We start from the raw sequence: 14,063 nt of genomic DNA, 5'->3' as shown, positions 1-14,063 counted from the left end.
TAATGTATGTGTGAGTGTATGACTCAAGAAGAAGTGTACGTCTCTGTTCTATAAATTTGTTTGTTTCCAGATATGGGACATTGTATCTGTTTATACCAAATAGAGAAACTAGTAGCTGTATGTTAAAGAGACTTACAACAACAACAACAAATTGAGACTATGAAAATTGGGAAAACCGTGTAAAAAGTAAATAGTCAATTTTCGTACTCTATATTTACAATATACAAACGTAGCAGATTGCTCTTCCAAAATCATATTTCTTGAACTCTGAATATGTTATCTACAAATTTTGTTTAAGAAACTTAATAATTACACTCATCATTCACTCTTCTTAATAAGTAGTCATAAATGTGATGCCTTTTAAAAGTCTCTGAGCTTCTTGTGAAGGTAAATCCCTCATGAGAAGGTTATGCTAGCTCATGAGGAGTAATGCTTCGCGAGTGCGACCCAAAAGACTCAGAGCGGTTGCTGCTATGTGATGTCCAGTTAGCCCAGCAAGTGTTAGCTGCTCGCTAGGAGAAGCTTCTTCGATGTAGCCATCTGGTAATACAATCGGTCTCCACTACCAATTTTTAAATCCCAAAAACAGTAAATCAGAGACCAGAAAGATGAAACCTTTGAAAGAGATGGGGGTTTTGATTTTTTATCTACCTTGATGATTCCATCGAGCTGGCCATCGAGGGCTATGAACTGTGCCACATGAGAACCAAACCCTCCAACACAGCCTTCTTCGACAGTGATGAGGAATTTGTGGTTCTGACATAGATCACGCACAAGCTTGATGTCGAGGGGTTTGCAAAATCTTGCATCAGCTACAGTCACGTTCAAACCGAGTTTAGAGAGAAGCGAATGAGCATGAAGACAATTTTGAACCATGGCTCCATACCCAAGCAAAGCCACATCTTGACCTTCTACAAGAACTCTTCCTCTTCCAATCTACTCTAATATGATAAAGCGGTTCTTGTGTCAGCACAGTCTGTTTTGCAACAAAAGATTTAAAGATTAGATTGGAACTTACTTCAATTGGTAATCCAATGGGGACGAGATAATTCCTGTCGACAACGGAGCCTCTAGGGAACCGGAAACAAACCGGACGGTCAGTGATGTTAGCTGCAGTTGCAACCATATTAACAAGCTCATCCTCATCGGCAGGAGCCATGGCTATCATGTTTGGTAAGGATGACATATAAGCTATATCAAAAGCTCCACACTGCACTGGACCACCGGATCCAACAAGCCCTGCGCTTGTAATAACAAATCGCACCGCCTTTCTCTGCCTATCTACATCATGGACCACCTAACGAAACCATCAAAGACACTAAGGCCCTTTGCTTCTAATAAAAGCTTTTAGAATAGTCCAACTCTGTGCAAGTGAGATGGAGAAAAAGGTGAAACCTGGTCATAAGCTCTTTGTAGAAAAGCAGAGGGAATAATGCAAAAGGGCTTCAGACCTCCTGAAGAAAGACCAGCGGCGAATGTGACAGCGTGCTGTTCAGCCATTCCGACATTGAAAAACCTGTCTGGAAATCTCTCCTGAAATGTAACAAGTGATGCATCAATCTCCATCCCTGCATGAACCACAACAATATCTCTATCCTTTTCTGCCTCCATCACTAAAGCCTCAACAAAGCAATGACTGTAAGTGCGTCTGTCTGAGACACAAAAAATGAACTGTCAATGTCAAGATATGGATAGTGTTAAGAAAATTACATAAGCAGAGGAATATACCTTTGACCATGATCTTCTTTCCGATTTCTGCATCTCGGTTTTCCTCTGTGATCACATGGACCAACACAGGACCCATTGAATCTAGAGAAGATACTTCTCGGAGAACACAAACTAGATCTTCAATGTTGTGTCCATCAATAGGACCAATGTAGTACAAACCAAGTTCTTCAAAGAGAGTTGATCCTGTTGGTCCAACCATTCCACGTGCATACTCATCGACTTTGGCTGCCCATTCATACATGCCCTTTCCAATTCTTTTCGTCATAGCCTGTCAAAATCCACAGCAAAAACAAATAATCAGATAACATTTACAACTGTTGAACATGAAATTTCCAGCATCAAAATTGCAACCAACTAAGTTTAATAAAGAGAGTATGGGAATGCATACTTTAGCTAATTCTCTAAATTTCCGGAAAATTTTGCTAGATTGGATTTTGCTCATGATGCTAGATAGTGCACTGATGGATGCCTTGGATCCCAGCTCCATATTTGGATGTAAAGAGTGACGGCTATCATTAAGTATAACAATCATATTAGAATCCAAATAACCAGCATTGCTCATTGCCTCATATGCTTGACCAGCAGTTATTGTCACATTGTCTATCACAGCCACAACCCGGTCTCTCTTTCCTTTTATATCTCGAGCAACCGCTAATCCTAAGAAACAAAAAAACAAACGTTCATCACACCAAATCGATAAAAAGCGTTCACTAGCTAAGTCTACTTCTTGTTTTAGGGAAAATAGGCAAATAAGTAAAAAACAAATAAAGCTATAGGCAACTGTTGCAGCCATGCAGAAATACTGTGACAAAAAACTTACCGAGCCCAGCAGAAATACTGTTGCAGCCATGCCCAGCCCCAAAAGAATCATATTCACTCTCCAATTGAGAAGTGACCCCAGAGATACCGTTCTTTTGTCTCGATGGAATTGCAGACCAACGTCTTGTCAAAACTTTCTGTGCATATGTCTACAAAGGACAAACCAAGCTATTAACACAACAAGAAACACATCAAAAACCTTCCAACAATAGGTCCAAAGCACAAGGAAACCAGATCATCAATCCCCCTGAATTTCAAAACATGAGCTTACTTTTTCCACATTATCCCACAATATATTGTCAACCGGGGCACGAAAAACATAATGCAGAGCAAGGGTAAGCTCTATTGCAGACAAGCTAGGATTCATAGACTTTTGGATCTTCTTCCATAATACAGAATGAAGCTCCGTACGTATTTCATCAGCTAATAGCTTCAACTCCTACAAAAATAGAAACCAACTTCATCAACCCCAAGCCTTTCACTTTTTTCATTCAACTACATATGGCATAAGACCATCAACAAAAAATTACCTGAACACTCAAATTCTTCAACTGCAATGGAGTTTCAATGCTGTCTAGTATTGGCGTCTCAAATATCTCATCGCAGTACTCATCAGTATTTGGCGAAGAACATACCCGAGCTCGATTTATACATTCCTGGATATCAAAAACGCCTACATTAGGAGAATCCACTAACTAAAGACGATCTAAATCCGAAGAAAAATACGCAACTCTTGAGACCCAGATTAAAAGTTTGGAACTTTTTTTTGGCATAAACGAGACTGAGAGAAATAATCGAATACCTTGTGAGTGGAAGAGCTTGGAGCTGAGAATAGGCTCTTTCTGGAAACATCAGCTTTACATGGAACCGAGGAAACAGTAACATCCGACCTCGAATTCCAATTCCGGTAGAATCGAGCTGAGATTCCGAATTGGTAACTAATCGAAGCTGAACCCATGATGAAGAGAGAGAACCAATTACAACTGACGAAGAAGAAATGAAAACATTACAAGGGAATCTTCATGCGAATTCGAAATAAATGCCGCGAAAAACGCCTGAGAATGTTGAGATGATGAGAACGGCGAAGCTTTTAGCGAGAAGTGACAGAATCAGAATCCCAGAGGAGTTGTTTGGTAGAGAGAGAGGAGGAAGAAGAAGAAGAACATTTGTTGCATACATACATTGGGGCCTGGAGATATAAATTAAAGCCCATAGAGTATATGGGATTTTATAAACCCAATAATATTTTAGTTGGGCCTATTCCATAACTCGGAATAAATTATCCAATCATCCTTATTCCTTACCGTTACACTGTTTCAGGCTATTTCAGCTTTGAAAGAGGAGAAGGAAAACAAAAGTAACGCGTTTTTGGGTTTGTCCTTTTGTACATTACTCGATAGTAATTGTAAGTGTGCCCTCTACGTTTCAGAGTTACCATTTACAGCCTCTATTCCTAATCAATAGATATCAACTAAGCAATAAGCTAAAATTGACTCTTTTTCGAAATTGTTTACTTGAGTTAGAAAATTTTCTGATCAACAATAAAGCAATAAGTCTATTACTTACTAAAATTGACACAACACTTTCCTGAGATTCTTTACTTGAGTTTTCGAATTTTTTTCCCAACTTAGTAAACTAGTGTACTGTCATGCATATAGGGTTATTATGTAGTGGTTTCTTTTTTATTGCTCAGTGTCACTTTTACAACTTGGAATAACTTTGTAACCTCTTTAAAACCAGAAGTATCTTTGCAAAATTCCAAACTTGAGTTACGTATTGAGAATTCAAGCCTTTCATCATCAACAATGGGAAACATCATAAAGCCTTTCAAACAACAACAACCTTTTGCTTACCAGCCTCTCACCGTCCCTCTAATTTCAGGTACATGCATCTCTGTTTTTTAAAGGCACTTTTACTATTGTTAATGTTTTATAAAAAAATACGTATAACTCAAGTTCTTATCTATGTATAGAGGCACAAAACGAGAATATGAGAGTCTTCAGCTTCTCAGAATGGATGAAAGCAATGGAGAAATTCAGACAAGACAGGGTCGAAATTTGTGAGAAGCACTGTCTTCGAGCATTTTACAAGGGCTACATCGATGACACCACATTTGCACCATCAAGAACTAAAACAGGTACCCCTGTTTCTGTCATCGAATGTCTTCATAGTAGTTCACAGGCTCTGCAAAAGTGGATGGTAAGCAAAGTCTGTTCTCTTTTTCATTCAACTATTCTATCTTAAAAAAATTGTCTTTATGTGTTGTGTACTAATTGATGGGCAAAAAAAAAAAACTATGAGCTGCAGGAAGAAGTGAAGTCTCTAGAAAAATATTCTCATCCAAACTTGGTCAAAATTTTGGGTTACTGTTGTGAAGATAACGAATCAGTCTTGGTTAACACCAAAAAAAAAGTTCACTCTTGGTTTTAGAATACTTGCACAAAGGACGTTTAGATCATCACATTTTCGGAAGTTAAGATCGATCTCTTCTCTAATTAATGTGTCCCTTCTATAAATTGGTATAAGATGATTTTGCTTTACATTCAGTTTCAATGTTTCTCTCTCAACAGAGGAAAAGGCATTGCCATGGGAAATACGGGTTAAGATTGCCATTGGAACAGCTCAAGGTATTGCTTTTCTCCACTCGATCAAGAACAGCCCGCTACATCTAGAACTTAGACCGCATAATATTATGCTTGACGAGGTAACGACTTTATTTCCATTCTTCTTCTTCTTCTTCTGTTTGTTTTGTGATCTTAGCAACTAATATCCAAGTTTGGATTTCATCAGCAATACAATGCAAAATTGTTTTATCTTGAATCAAACAATCAACGTTTGAAAGATGAGGTTTTTGTGGGTAGATTTGAATACATACCTCGTGAATGTATCATGTCAGGTACACAAAATTCTTAAGTTTTTGTGTTTACAAATTCTTGATTAATCTTTCATTGTTTAATGTTAAAGACGACTGTGTAATATGTATGTAGGTTATGTGGTAATGGAGAGTGATGTTTACATATTTGGCGTGATCTTGCTTGAGCTTTTAGCTGGTTCAGTAGACAGATTAACAAATTGGACGAATCATAGCGCAGGTGCTCGGACTGGATCTTTCTTGTCCGAAAATTATAAGATTGGCGAAATAATCGATCCCCGACTTGGAACCGATTATCCTATGAAAGCGGCAACACTGATGGGCATACTCATCCAAAGTTGCACCAAGAGGAACAAGAACAAACGACCATTGATGCAACAAGTTTTGGATGTTCTGAATATTATTGCAGCGACTAAGTACTAATGTGAGATGTCCTTGTATTGGACACAAGGACATTGATAATGCTAGTTGTTCATCTGTAATAACTGAAAGAATCAGTCTAGACTAAAACTGAAAGAGTTGGGTGTAAACAGTGAAGCTATTTATTTAGAACGAAGAAGCATGCATTAAACGGTTAAACATTTATTGTATTGCAGATTTTCTGAAATCGAGTGTCTGTCTGCCCAAAACAAAACTCAAATAGTATAATTTGTCATTGTAAACTATGATAAAGAGAAAAACAAAACTGGAGCCTATGAGATTCTGTAAAAGTTTACTTTTAGATGTTTTGCTGGGATATTAAATAAGCTATTGACGACGTAAAGAGCTCCAACATTGCAACGAGGATGTGCTTGAACCCAAGAGCTCCAACATCTTATCTCCTTACACTTTCTTAGATTTCTAATGCAGTCACCCACCTGTTTATTATCAGCTTTTGGGCAGAGTTTTGCTGCTGCAAAAGGCCAACTCTGAAACCAGTGCAATGTGATCGCTTCCCCATTTCTGTAACAAACCAGAAATACAATCATGAAAAAGATTTCAGTTAAAAAGCTAGGCTATACAAGAAACAATATCATGGGATTTTACTGGAGTCGGGAAGCCTGGTGTCCACTGCATTGCTTGTTTTGGTATTGGAGCAAGCACACGCACTGTTTGAAGACCTTCCGACCGCCTAACCCAAACAAGAAATCAAACATGAGAATATGTCAAAACGTGCATAATCCACAATAATGAAGTAATCTTTTATCACAAATGGTTTTGCTTCTAATGCTAATACCATATGTAGTCAACTGTCCCCATGAAACATCTGTGATAACTGGTCACTACAGGTTCTCCGTTTTCATCCCTTGTGTTTGCTTGACCCTAACCACAAATTTCAACAGCTTCCTAAGTATATAATTTCTCAAGGAACAGAATATAAAAGGACAAAACTGTAGGAAATATATTACACTACCTCCACTTCTGAGTAAGTGCTCTTCAGCTCCAGAGCATGTTCAACCGTTGTTCTCTCTGGGTCACCTGTTGCAGTTGCTATCTCCATTGGAGTCCAAGAGGATGGACTGTAAGTGATTTTGTCACTATTAAGAGCTTCAAACCCCGATTTAAGTGGAAGTTCATTTACAAGTTCCCCTTTTTGACTCAAGTCTTCATTGTTATCATGTAGCTTAGCCAAAAAGGTTTCCCCATCTTCACCTAAACCTTCTTCATCTTGCGCGAATACCACTGGTTCGTCTAATGTTAAGCCATCTAGTTTCACCTCAGCCAAAGTAGTGTCAACCTCAGTGGAGAAACTAGATGAAATATCTTGATCACTAGAACATATTTTCTCAGAAGAATGCTCTGTTTCTGATAAACCGGAACTTACAGAATGATCTGTATTCGAATCTTCTCTAGCACTGGAAGCATGTTGAGGTTCTGTATCTGATAGTGTTACTGAAGAAAGATCTTCAGAGATCGAGAGATTCCCGGAGACATCAGGTTTTCTGTTTTCTATTCCAATATTACAATCTGAGACCATACTCTCGCCTGGTAATACTTGGTCTGAGCTGGAGGTGGCTTTGTGACCAGCAAGAATTGTATCACCACATGGAAGCTCAGATGTCTTTTCGGAGGGGGCATCTATGTTGGAGTTATTCTCTGTATGAGCACTAGTGATCGAATCTGATGGTTGAACTTGACTTTGTGGAGATTTATTGGCGGACTGAAACCTGGAAAATTGACGAGGCCTATCAAGTATCAACCATGCTGACAATTTCAAAAGCAGAGTAGAACCCAAAGATTCTAGGGTAAACATGAAAAACCAAATACATATTGATGTCGAAGAACTTGGCGAGTACTTGCTCTACCTCGTCGTATAATTTTCTGGCCTTGGTGGACGAAACTCACCAGAACCTTGCCCCGAAACTTTGTCTCTGGCCAAACCAGACAAATCCAACTGCAGAGAGCAGCACAAGATACAATGTGAACCATCTGTATAATGTTACTAGTACATGAAGGACTTGCCTAACAATGAAGCTTTACCTTCCGGTCTGAAATAAAGTTGTACAAATGACTCTGCAACCAGGTGGAAGAATGTTATGACCATGTCACAAAACAAGTTATTTTGGGTATACCAACTGTTAAGGTAAGAGTCTCCTACCTTTGGTGTACAATTGAAATCCCCACAAAGAACAACAGGCGCATCATCCCAGAGTTTTGAAACAGCATGAGCTTTATCTAAGAGTGTCCTGACCTACGTAACAGAGATGAATACATAGATGATAAATGGAAAAGTTAAACAAACCAAGTTAAGCAAAGGGCGAAGTGTTTTGCTTCAGAAGTTTTATCTAAGACAACTAACACTTTTACATGTTCATGCTTGTAGATAGAGTTAAATCAGAGAGTAAAACTGTCGTTTGGCAAAAGTATTCTACAAACTAGAATATGGCATTAAAGGAAAGTACCTGACCAAGTTTAAAGTCTCCTCTTTTAGGATTAAAAAGCACGTGAATGTTACAAATGACAACTCGGTGGGAACCAGCGGAGCTGCAAAAGAAAATGGCAATTCACTTCAGCCTACCCACAAAGTATAGCCCATAACTGAAGAAAATCAGCCACTTCCTAGTGAATGGCAATTATCCATCCATAAAATGATATGATAGTAACATTTATAGATATTTCTAAGTTACCTTTCAGGTGGAGGGGTCTCATTTTCTTTTGTACGTGAAGTCAACAGTGTCTACACATAACCAAATTTGATTTAGGGTAAAGTGGCAAACGTATGTAAGTCACTATCCCCATAAGGTATCTATATTACCTCAAGAACACAAATTTGGGCAACATTATCCCGTAAACCAAGTTGATTGAACTGGATGCTTTCCTCATGAACCAACTTGAATCTAATATGATAAAAATGAGATTCCACACAAGATGCCAGACTGAACGACACAAGGAAGAGCAAGGGAATCAAACCTATTTGATCGCCAAAATATTGCACAGCCGTCAACAGCATTACCAGTCCGCATCTACATTTTTATACGAAAGAGTTAGCCTTACATTTGAAGCCTAGTTCTTAGAAGCTTTAATATATACCATATAATCTTTTTACTCCAAGAGAGTCAGTGGAGAATACAAACTCAAAATCACCATCTTTAAACAACACTAAACAATGCAGGTGATGCTGACTCGTAAGAAAGATAGATAAACCCTAATTGTTTTTTCAACAAATTTAGTACCTTCCAAATGCCACTATATCCCCGGGGTTTCATCTCCTCCTCTAAGTCCTGAAATTTATCAACTTCCTGACATACACGCAAAAAACACATTAGATCACTGTGCATATGATGAAAACGCAACAGAGCTTTGTCTTCTTAGTACTTCATACAAACAATTACAAGAAGATATAGCAGAAACAATAACCTGAAGGCACATTATATCTGCAGACCATAGCCCAAGCTCGAACACTAATTTGCTCTTTCTGCTTCCCCAACTCAACATATTCCTCGGTATGTGAAAGTAAAGACTTCTCCAGTGATCATTTGCAAGGTAATCAGCCAATATATTATACGATAGAACAACAAACTTCTCTGAACACACAAAAAAAAAAGAGTAAATCAAATTGTGAAAACATAGAAACTAGAATGAGATGATCATTGTTTTAGCAAAACTTACCGGAGCCAGGAGGCAGTGGCGTTTTAGCATGTTCCCATTCACGGTAATCTGAAGGTTTTGACCGTGGCCGTTGACGGAAGCTCCGTTGCGGAGGCGGCCGAGACATCTGGTTTTGATAGAACGGAGGGGGAGGGCAAGCCGTATAGCTTTGATTGGATGGCGGATGATTAGGTTGACGGAATTGTTGCCATTGACCTTGAGACGGCGGCGGAGGTCGAAATCCGTAATTCTGATTAAACGGTGGTTGCTGCCGCTGACCTAACGGAGGCTGAGGTTGTTGATGATAAGGTTGACCATGTCGGAATCGGAGATTGGCGTCATGAACTGACTGAAAATGCGAGTCTTCAGTAACGAACTGTTCTCTTCTTCCTCCGTCGTTGTTGTACGGACGATCGGAGAAACTTCTGGCGCCTCGGCCTCGACCTCGTCCTCGGACACCTCTGTACTGCTCCGTAAGAAACTAAATTAATCTTCTTTTAACAGAAGCAACGCAGCGAGAGTGATACGAAAAGAGCATGGCTGAGGAAATTTACCGGAGTACGAGTAGACATGGTGGTGAAGATTGGAACAGAGATAGTGGAGGCGTCAGCGAAGGCAACGTCGGATAAAACTTGGGCAGCAAAACAAGAACGCCGCATTGGTCAATCGGATCGAGTGAGTAAAAGAGCGAGGAAGCGGTGCTTAATTGCAGTGGCGGAATCAATCCGATGAACTGAGATTCTTAGGACAATCGTGCCGTTTTTGGAATCTAGAAGTACACAGCTCTCTGTCTTTACCGTGAATTAACGGCACGCAAGCCAAAGTCACTTCTTCTACAGTTCTTTATTTTCTTCAGTATTCAACACTCATAACAAGAATCTTGTATCTCTTCACTCAAATTGATAGAACAACATTTCAGATATGGAACCTCAATTTTGAACCCCTGGAGTCGCAAGTACTGAGTATACTGAGTACAAAGCTTTGAATTGTTTGCAAAGTTAAAACTTCACCAACCAAAAAAGGTCCAAAACCAGCAAGTATATAACCATGAATCTATAAAATTTAGAATCAATAAGAAACTTTAAAGGTCAACAAAACAAGCAAAACTCGGAAACCGACGGATCATCATAACATTAATAGATCTTGAATAGAACAAACAAAGAAACTGGGGGAGGAATGGCTTCCCCCGAGTTGGGTATTTTTCATCATTTGTTGGCTTCAGATTGAGCAAAGGACTTGCTGACAACGTAGCAATCGCTTGGTTGAATGTTGATGTAATAGTTTTGTATGGTATCTGTGATCTCAAACCCAAACTTCTTGTAGAACTTGATCGCGTCTTCGTTGTTTGTCTGCACGTGCAAGTATATCTCACACATGTTTTGCTTGGAGCACATTTCAAGAACATGATTCAATAGCTTTGAACCTGCAAAAGACAAAACAAAACAAGATACATAAGTTATAGACATAGACTTTTGCTTCTTTTGAAACAGGGGAATACAATCTTAGATCTTGATATATGAGGAAATCATTGCATAAAATGCTCATGACTATTTCTTGGTGGTTCGAATCTCTAAATAGAGAACTACAGAGTAAACGTACTACAGCTAGCCTCATGTGTAAAAAACGTAAGGAACAACAGAATTACGCAACAGTTTTCTACATTATTCATGTTTTGTCAGTATCAAGATTCAAGTTGGTTTGGGAAAGCAGATTTACGACTTACCAATGCCAATCCCACGGTATGGTGCAAGAACACCAAGCGTCATTATATAAATTCGCATGCCCCCACCTTCTTTCTTCTCCAGACGACAGGCGATAGCTCCAACACATATGTCACTGTAATATGCTGAGAGAGAGAGAGAGTAAATCCATTATTAAAACATGAAGAATATTCCTTGTCTCACAAATTGGAGAAAATAAACGTAACACCAAGAACATAACTATCCAGGCAACAGCAATTAAATAGTTACTGTCAAAGTTAAGATGTTGTCTACTACTATTTACGAAGCAACAGACAATATAAAGCAACTAAACTCATCGATTCAACTATTAGAAAGAAAGCTACATATCAAATCATCTTCTTTCAGATATCAGACACTAGTGCTGAACCTAAATAAAACACGGCTCATTCAATAAATTTAACGGAACCGAACAAACAAGAAGACAAACCATAATCAAACTTTTAAAATGACAAGAGAACGGGACTAATCAGACAACCAAAGCAAAACACGATAGCAAAAGATACTTCCTTTATAGAGTCATACCAAGCCTAACCACAGAACAGTTCATCATAAACCCCCAAAGCAATTAACTTTCAGGTACATTAGATGAATCATAACACAATCAGATGATAAAATTAGGGTCCTGATTGAAAGGCACATTCCCATGAAACTGTAATAGAAAAGAAAAAAAAAGGAAAACGAACCAAGCTTGGTGAATTCGCCGGAAGCGATTGCATCGGCGTAGTACTTCTCGCTGTAGCGAACAGGGAACAGAACTGTGTTCAGTTTCTTAAGTTGCATCAAGTTTTTGTCTCTGACTCCATCTAGCGATACGCTGACTTCTCTCCCAGCTCCCATCGCCGACGAACAATCTAGAGAATTCGACGTCGTTCGTTCGGACACAGAAAAAGGGAAAGCTCTCGATTTATTTTTTTTTAGGGGAAAATAAAATATAAACTATATATAAATAAATAATGATGATGAATCCGTAGGTAAAATATTGGGCCTAAAATCATTATGGGCCTGGATCAAGCGCATCCTTTATCATCATAAATGTCTTTCGATTGTATATAAGGTTAATTTATGTCTTTACTTCCGTTAATACATTGCATCATATGATCAAATCAAAAATTGATTTACTTCCGTTTTTTATTTGTTCCGAAAAAACCACACGAATTGAGTTACTTAAAAAAATTCACAATTCAATTTTTCGATTCCCAATCTAAAGCTATTATATCGAATTTAGGTTAAAGTCAATCTTGTGATGTGATTGCTCTCACTAACTAAATTGAGATCGAGACAAACCTGGGGGATTCGTACAGGAAAAAAAAAATCGAAGAAGTTGATTGCTCCCAGTTGAGCCGAGTTGGTGAGGGGAATATAAAAGACAGACATACAAAAGTCAAAAGCCTTATTGGGTTTTTGGGCTTCTTTCACTTCTTTTTTTTCTTTGGTCAAATGAAAAAAAAATAACATTTAATGAAGGGAGAAGGTTCGGTTAGCCAAACCGGAAGCTTTCAATTTGAAAAATATGAGATAAACAAAATTTGAAAAAAAAAATCTTAAAATGCAAAAACGTTTCTAAGGCATGGAAACTAAAACATTGGTAAATTTGCAATGTCATTTCCACTAGCTAGCTCCGAACAATATCTATGGGTTGGAAGGCTACTAAGTACCAGCTTCATGCATGATTGCTCCATGATCATATCATACATGTCATACTCCATAATCATTTTAGTTCCCTATTGAAGAAAGAAAGAAAGATTTGGTCTCTAAACTTTTAGTTCCTACTAGCTAGGATAGGAAGTTACTAAGTTAGGAACATAAATGGTTCATATTCCTGATGAAAAATCTAACCTAATGCTAAACTATATTACAAATTGCCATGCGGAACAGCGGAAGTTTTTAGTTTTAGTGAAAACTTGAATAACGTACTATGCCGAAGTTTTACTCCTTTTGTGCTATATACAACATCGGAAGGTTCTCGAATTAATCTCTTAAAAAAACATTTTAGCATGGATGGAAACACTGAAAATATCCAAAGTTCATATGTCCTGGTAGACTTTTTTTTTTTTTTTTTTTTTTTTTTTTTTTTTTTTNTGATTTAGAAAGTCAACCGAGTGCAGTTGTTTGTCTCTTCTCGAGACATTAGGACATATCAAAGATTTCTGCACAAACAGTAATTTAGTTAGGTTTCTCTTTGTTAAAATTGTTTAATTATATTTTTGGTAAACAGTCTCATTTTACTAAAATATTGTTTATTTAACTACAAATGTGAAACCATAGTAAGAAAAGAAGATAATTTTGAATAAAAAAAAAGTAAAACAAAACAAAAAAAGAAAACTTCCAACTTAAAATATTAAAAAGGAAAAACCAAAATTATAAAGAAAACTTCAAAAAAAAAAACATTAGTTTCCCATAATTATTCTCTTTGTTTTCCGTTTCTTCAAATATATATTAGTTTCCGGGAGGCAAAAAAAATCACACAATTCGATTGAAAAAAGACAAGAGAGAAAAAGATGGCGTTGCAGAGATCAACGGTGTCGTTCAGGGGTCATGGATCGTCGGGACTCGTCTGGAATGACAGGTTCGGGAGTGGAGAGATTTGTCCCGGCGTGGAAAGACAAGAAGAATTGAGCAACGATCATCGTGACGGATCAATGGCGGCTAGTACGCCTCCAACGGTGCAACGTAGCGCATCAGACGGAAGACGTGGCCATGGTGGCGCAAGAGAACTTGGGGAGATATCTCCAGCTTTGGATCCACCTTCTCCTAAGATATCTTCCGTTGGTTGTGGCTTTTGTTCTTTGTTTTCGTCTAACGGCCGGAGAGGAAGAAGCAAATCGAGGTAGGAC

General features: G+C 38.2%; 5 protein-coding genes across 6 annotated transcripts; 2 read left to right on the top strand and 3 right to left on the bottom strand.

Annotated features, from left to right (window-relative positions):
* On the bottom strand, positions 229-3,707 carry LOC104769361 (1-deoxy-D-xylulose-5-phosphate synthase, chloroplastic-like). 2 transcript variants are annotated; one of them, XR_764360.2, is made up of 10 exons: positions 3,350-3,707; positions 3,078-3,203; positions 2,819-2,986; positions 2,549-2,696; positions 2,117-2,385; positions 1,729-1,996; positions 1,396-1,652; positions 1,019-1,297; positions 652-941; positions 229-562 (listed from the first exon to the last, which is right to left on the bottom strand). XR_764360.2 is itself a non-coding variant. In XM_010493557.2 (10 exons), exons 1-10 carry the CDS (start codon positions 3,503-3,505, stop codon positions 413-415), a joined length of 2,106 nt encoding a protein of 701 aa, XP_010491859.1. In that variant the 5' UTR covers positions 3,506-3,707; the 3' UTR covers positions 229-412. The 2 variants fall into 2 exon arrangements, 1 of the variants encoding a protein (XP_010491859.1); XM_010493557.2 differs by having other exon boundaries at positions 652-936.
* On the top strand, positions 4,331-5,998 carry LOC104769357 (putative inactive serine/threonine-protein kinase At5g11400). Its single transcript, XM_019242450.1, is given in 7 exon segments — positions 4,331-4,428; positions 4,520-4,746; positions 4,855-4,953; positions 4,956-5,019; positions 5,118-5,251; positions 5,338-5,443; positions 5,535-5,998. Coding segments are annotated over 7 exon segments (1,014 nt in total). The 5' UTR covers positions 4,331-4,352; the 3' UTR covers positions 5,843-5,998.
* Positions 5,986-10,347, bottom strand: LOC104769359 (carbon catabolite repressor protein 4 homolog 6-like). Its single transcript, XM_010493555.2, has 15 exons — positions 10,042-10,347; positions 9,509-9,953; positions 9,257-9,423; positions 9,073-9,138; positions 8,810-8,862; positions 8,655-8,736; positions 8,527-8,576; positions 8,302-8,383; positions 7,998-8,090; positions 7,880-7,912; positions 7,705-7,793; positions 6,813-7,566; positions 6,636-6,721; positions 6,446-6,530; positions 5,986-6,361 (listed from the first exon to the last, which is right to left on the bottom strand). The coding sequence occupies exons 1-15, from the start codon at positions 10,144-10,146 to the stop codon at positions 6,287-6,289; spliced, it is 2,265 nt and encodes a 754-aa protein (XP_010491857.1). The 5' UTR covers positions 10,147-10,347; the 3' UTR covers positions 5,986-6,286.
* LOC104769360 (N-alpha-acetyltransferase 50) lies at positions 10,456-12,129 on the bottom strand. The gene is made up of 3 exons (XM_010493556.2): positions 11,913-12,129; positions 11,211-11,333; positions 10,456-10,910 (listed from the first exon to the last, which is right to left on the bottom strand). Exons 1-3 carry the CDS (start codon positions 12,064-12,066, stop codon positions 10,693-10,695), a joined length of 495 nt encoding a protein of 164 aa, XP_010491858.1. The 5' UTR covers positions 12,067-12,129; the 3' UTR covers positions 10,456-10,692.
* Positions 13,728-14,060, top strand: LOC104772210 (uncharacterized protein At1g15400-like). Its single transcript, XM_010496847.1, has one exon. The coding sequence runs from the start codon at positions 13,728-13,730 to the stop codon at positions 14,058-14,060; it is 333 nt and encodes a 110-aa protein (XP_010495149.1).

This window comes from Camelina sativa, chromosome 20 (genome assembly GCF_000633955.1).
Source record: "Camelina sativa cultivar DH55 chromosome 20, Cs, whole genome shotgun sequence".
NCBI lineage: Eukaryota > Viridiplantae > Streptophyta > Magnoliopsida > Brassicales > Brassicaceae > Camelina > Camelina sativa.
The sequence above is the reverse complement of the archived record's forward strand: the minus strand, read 5'-3'. Positions and strand labels throughout refer to the sequence as shown.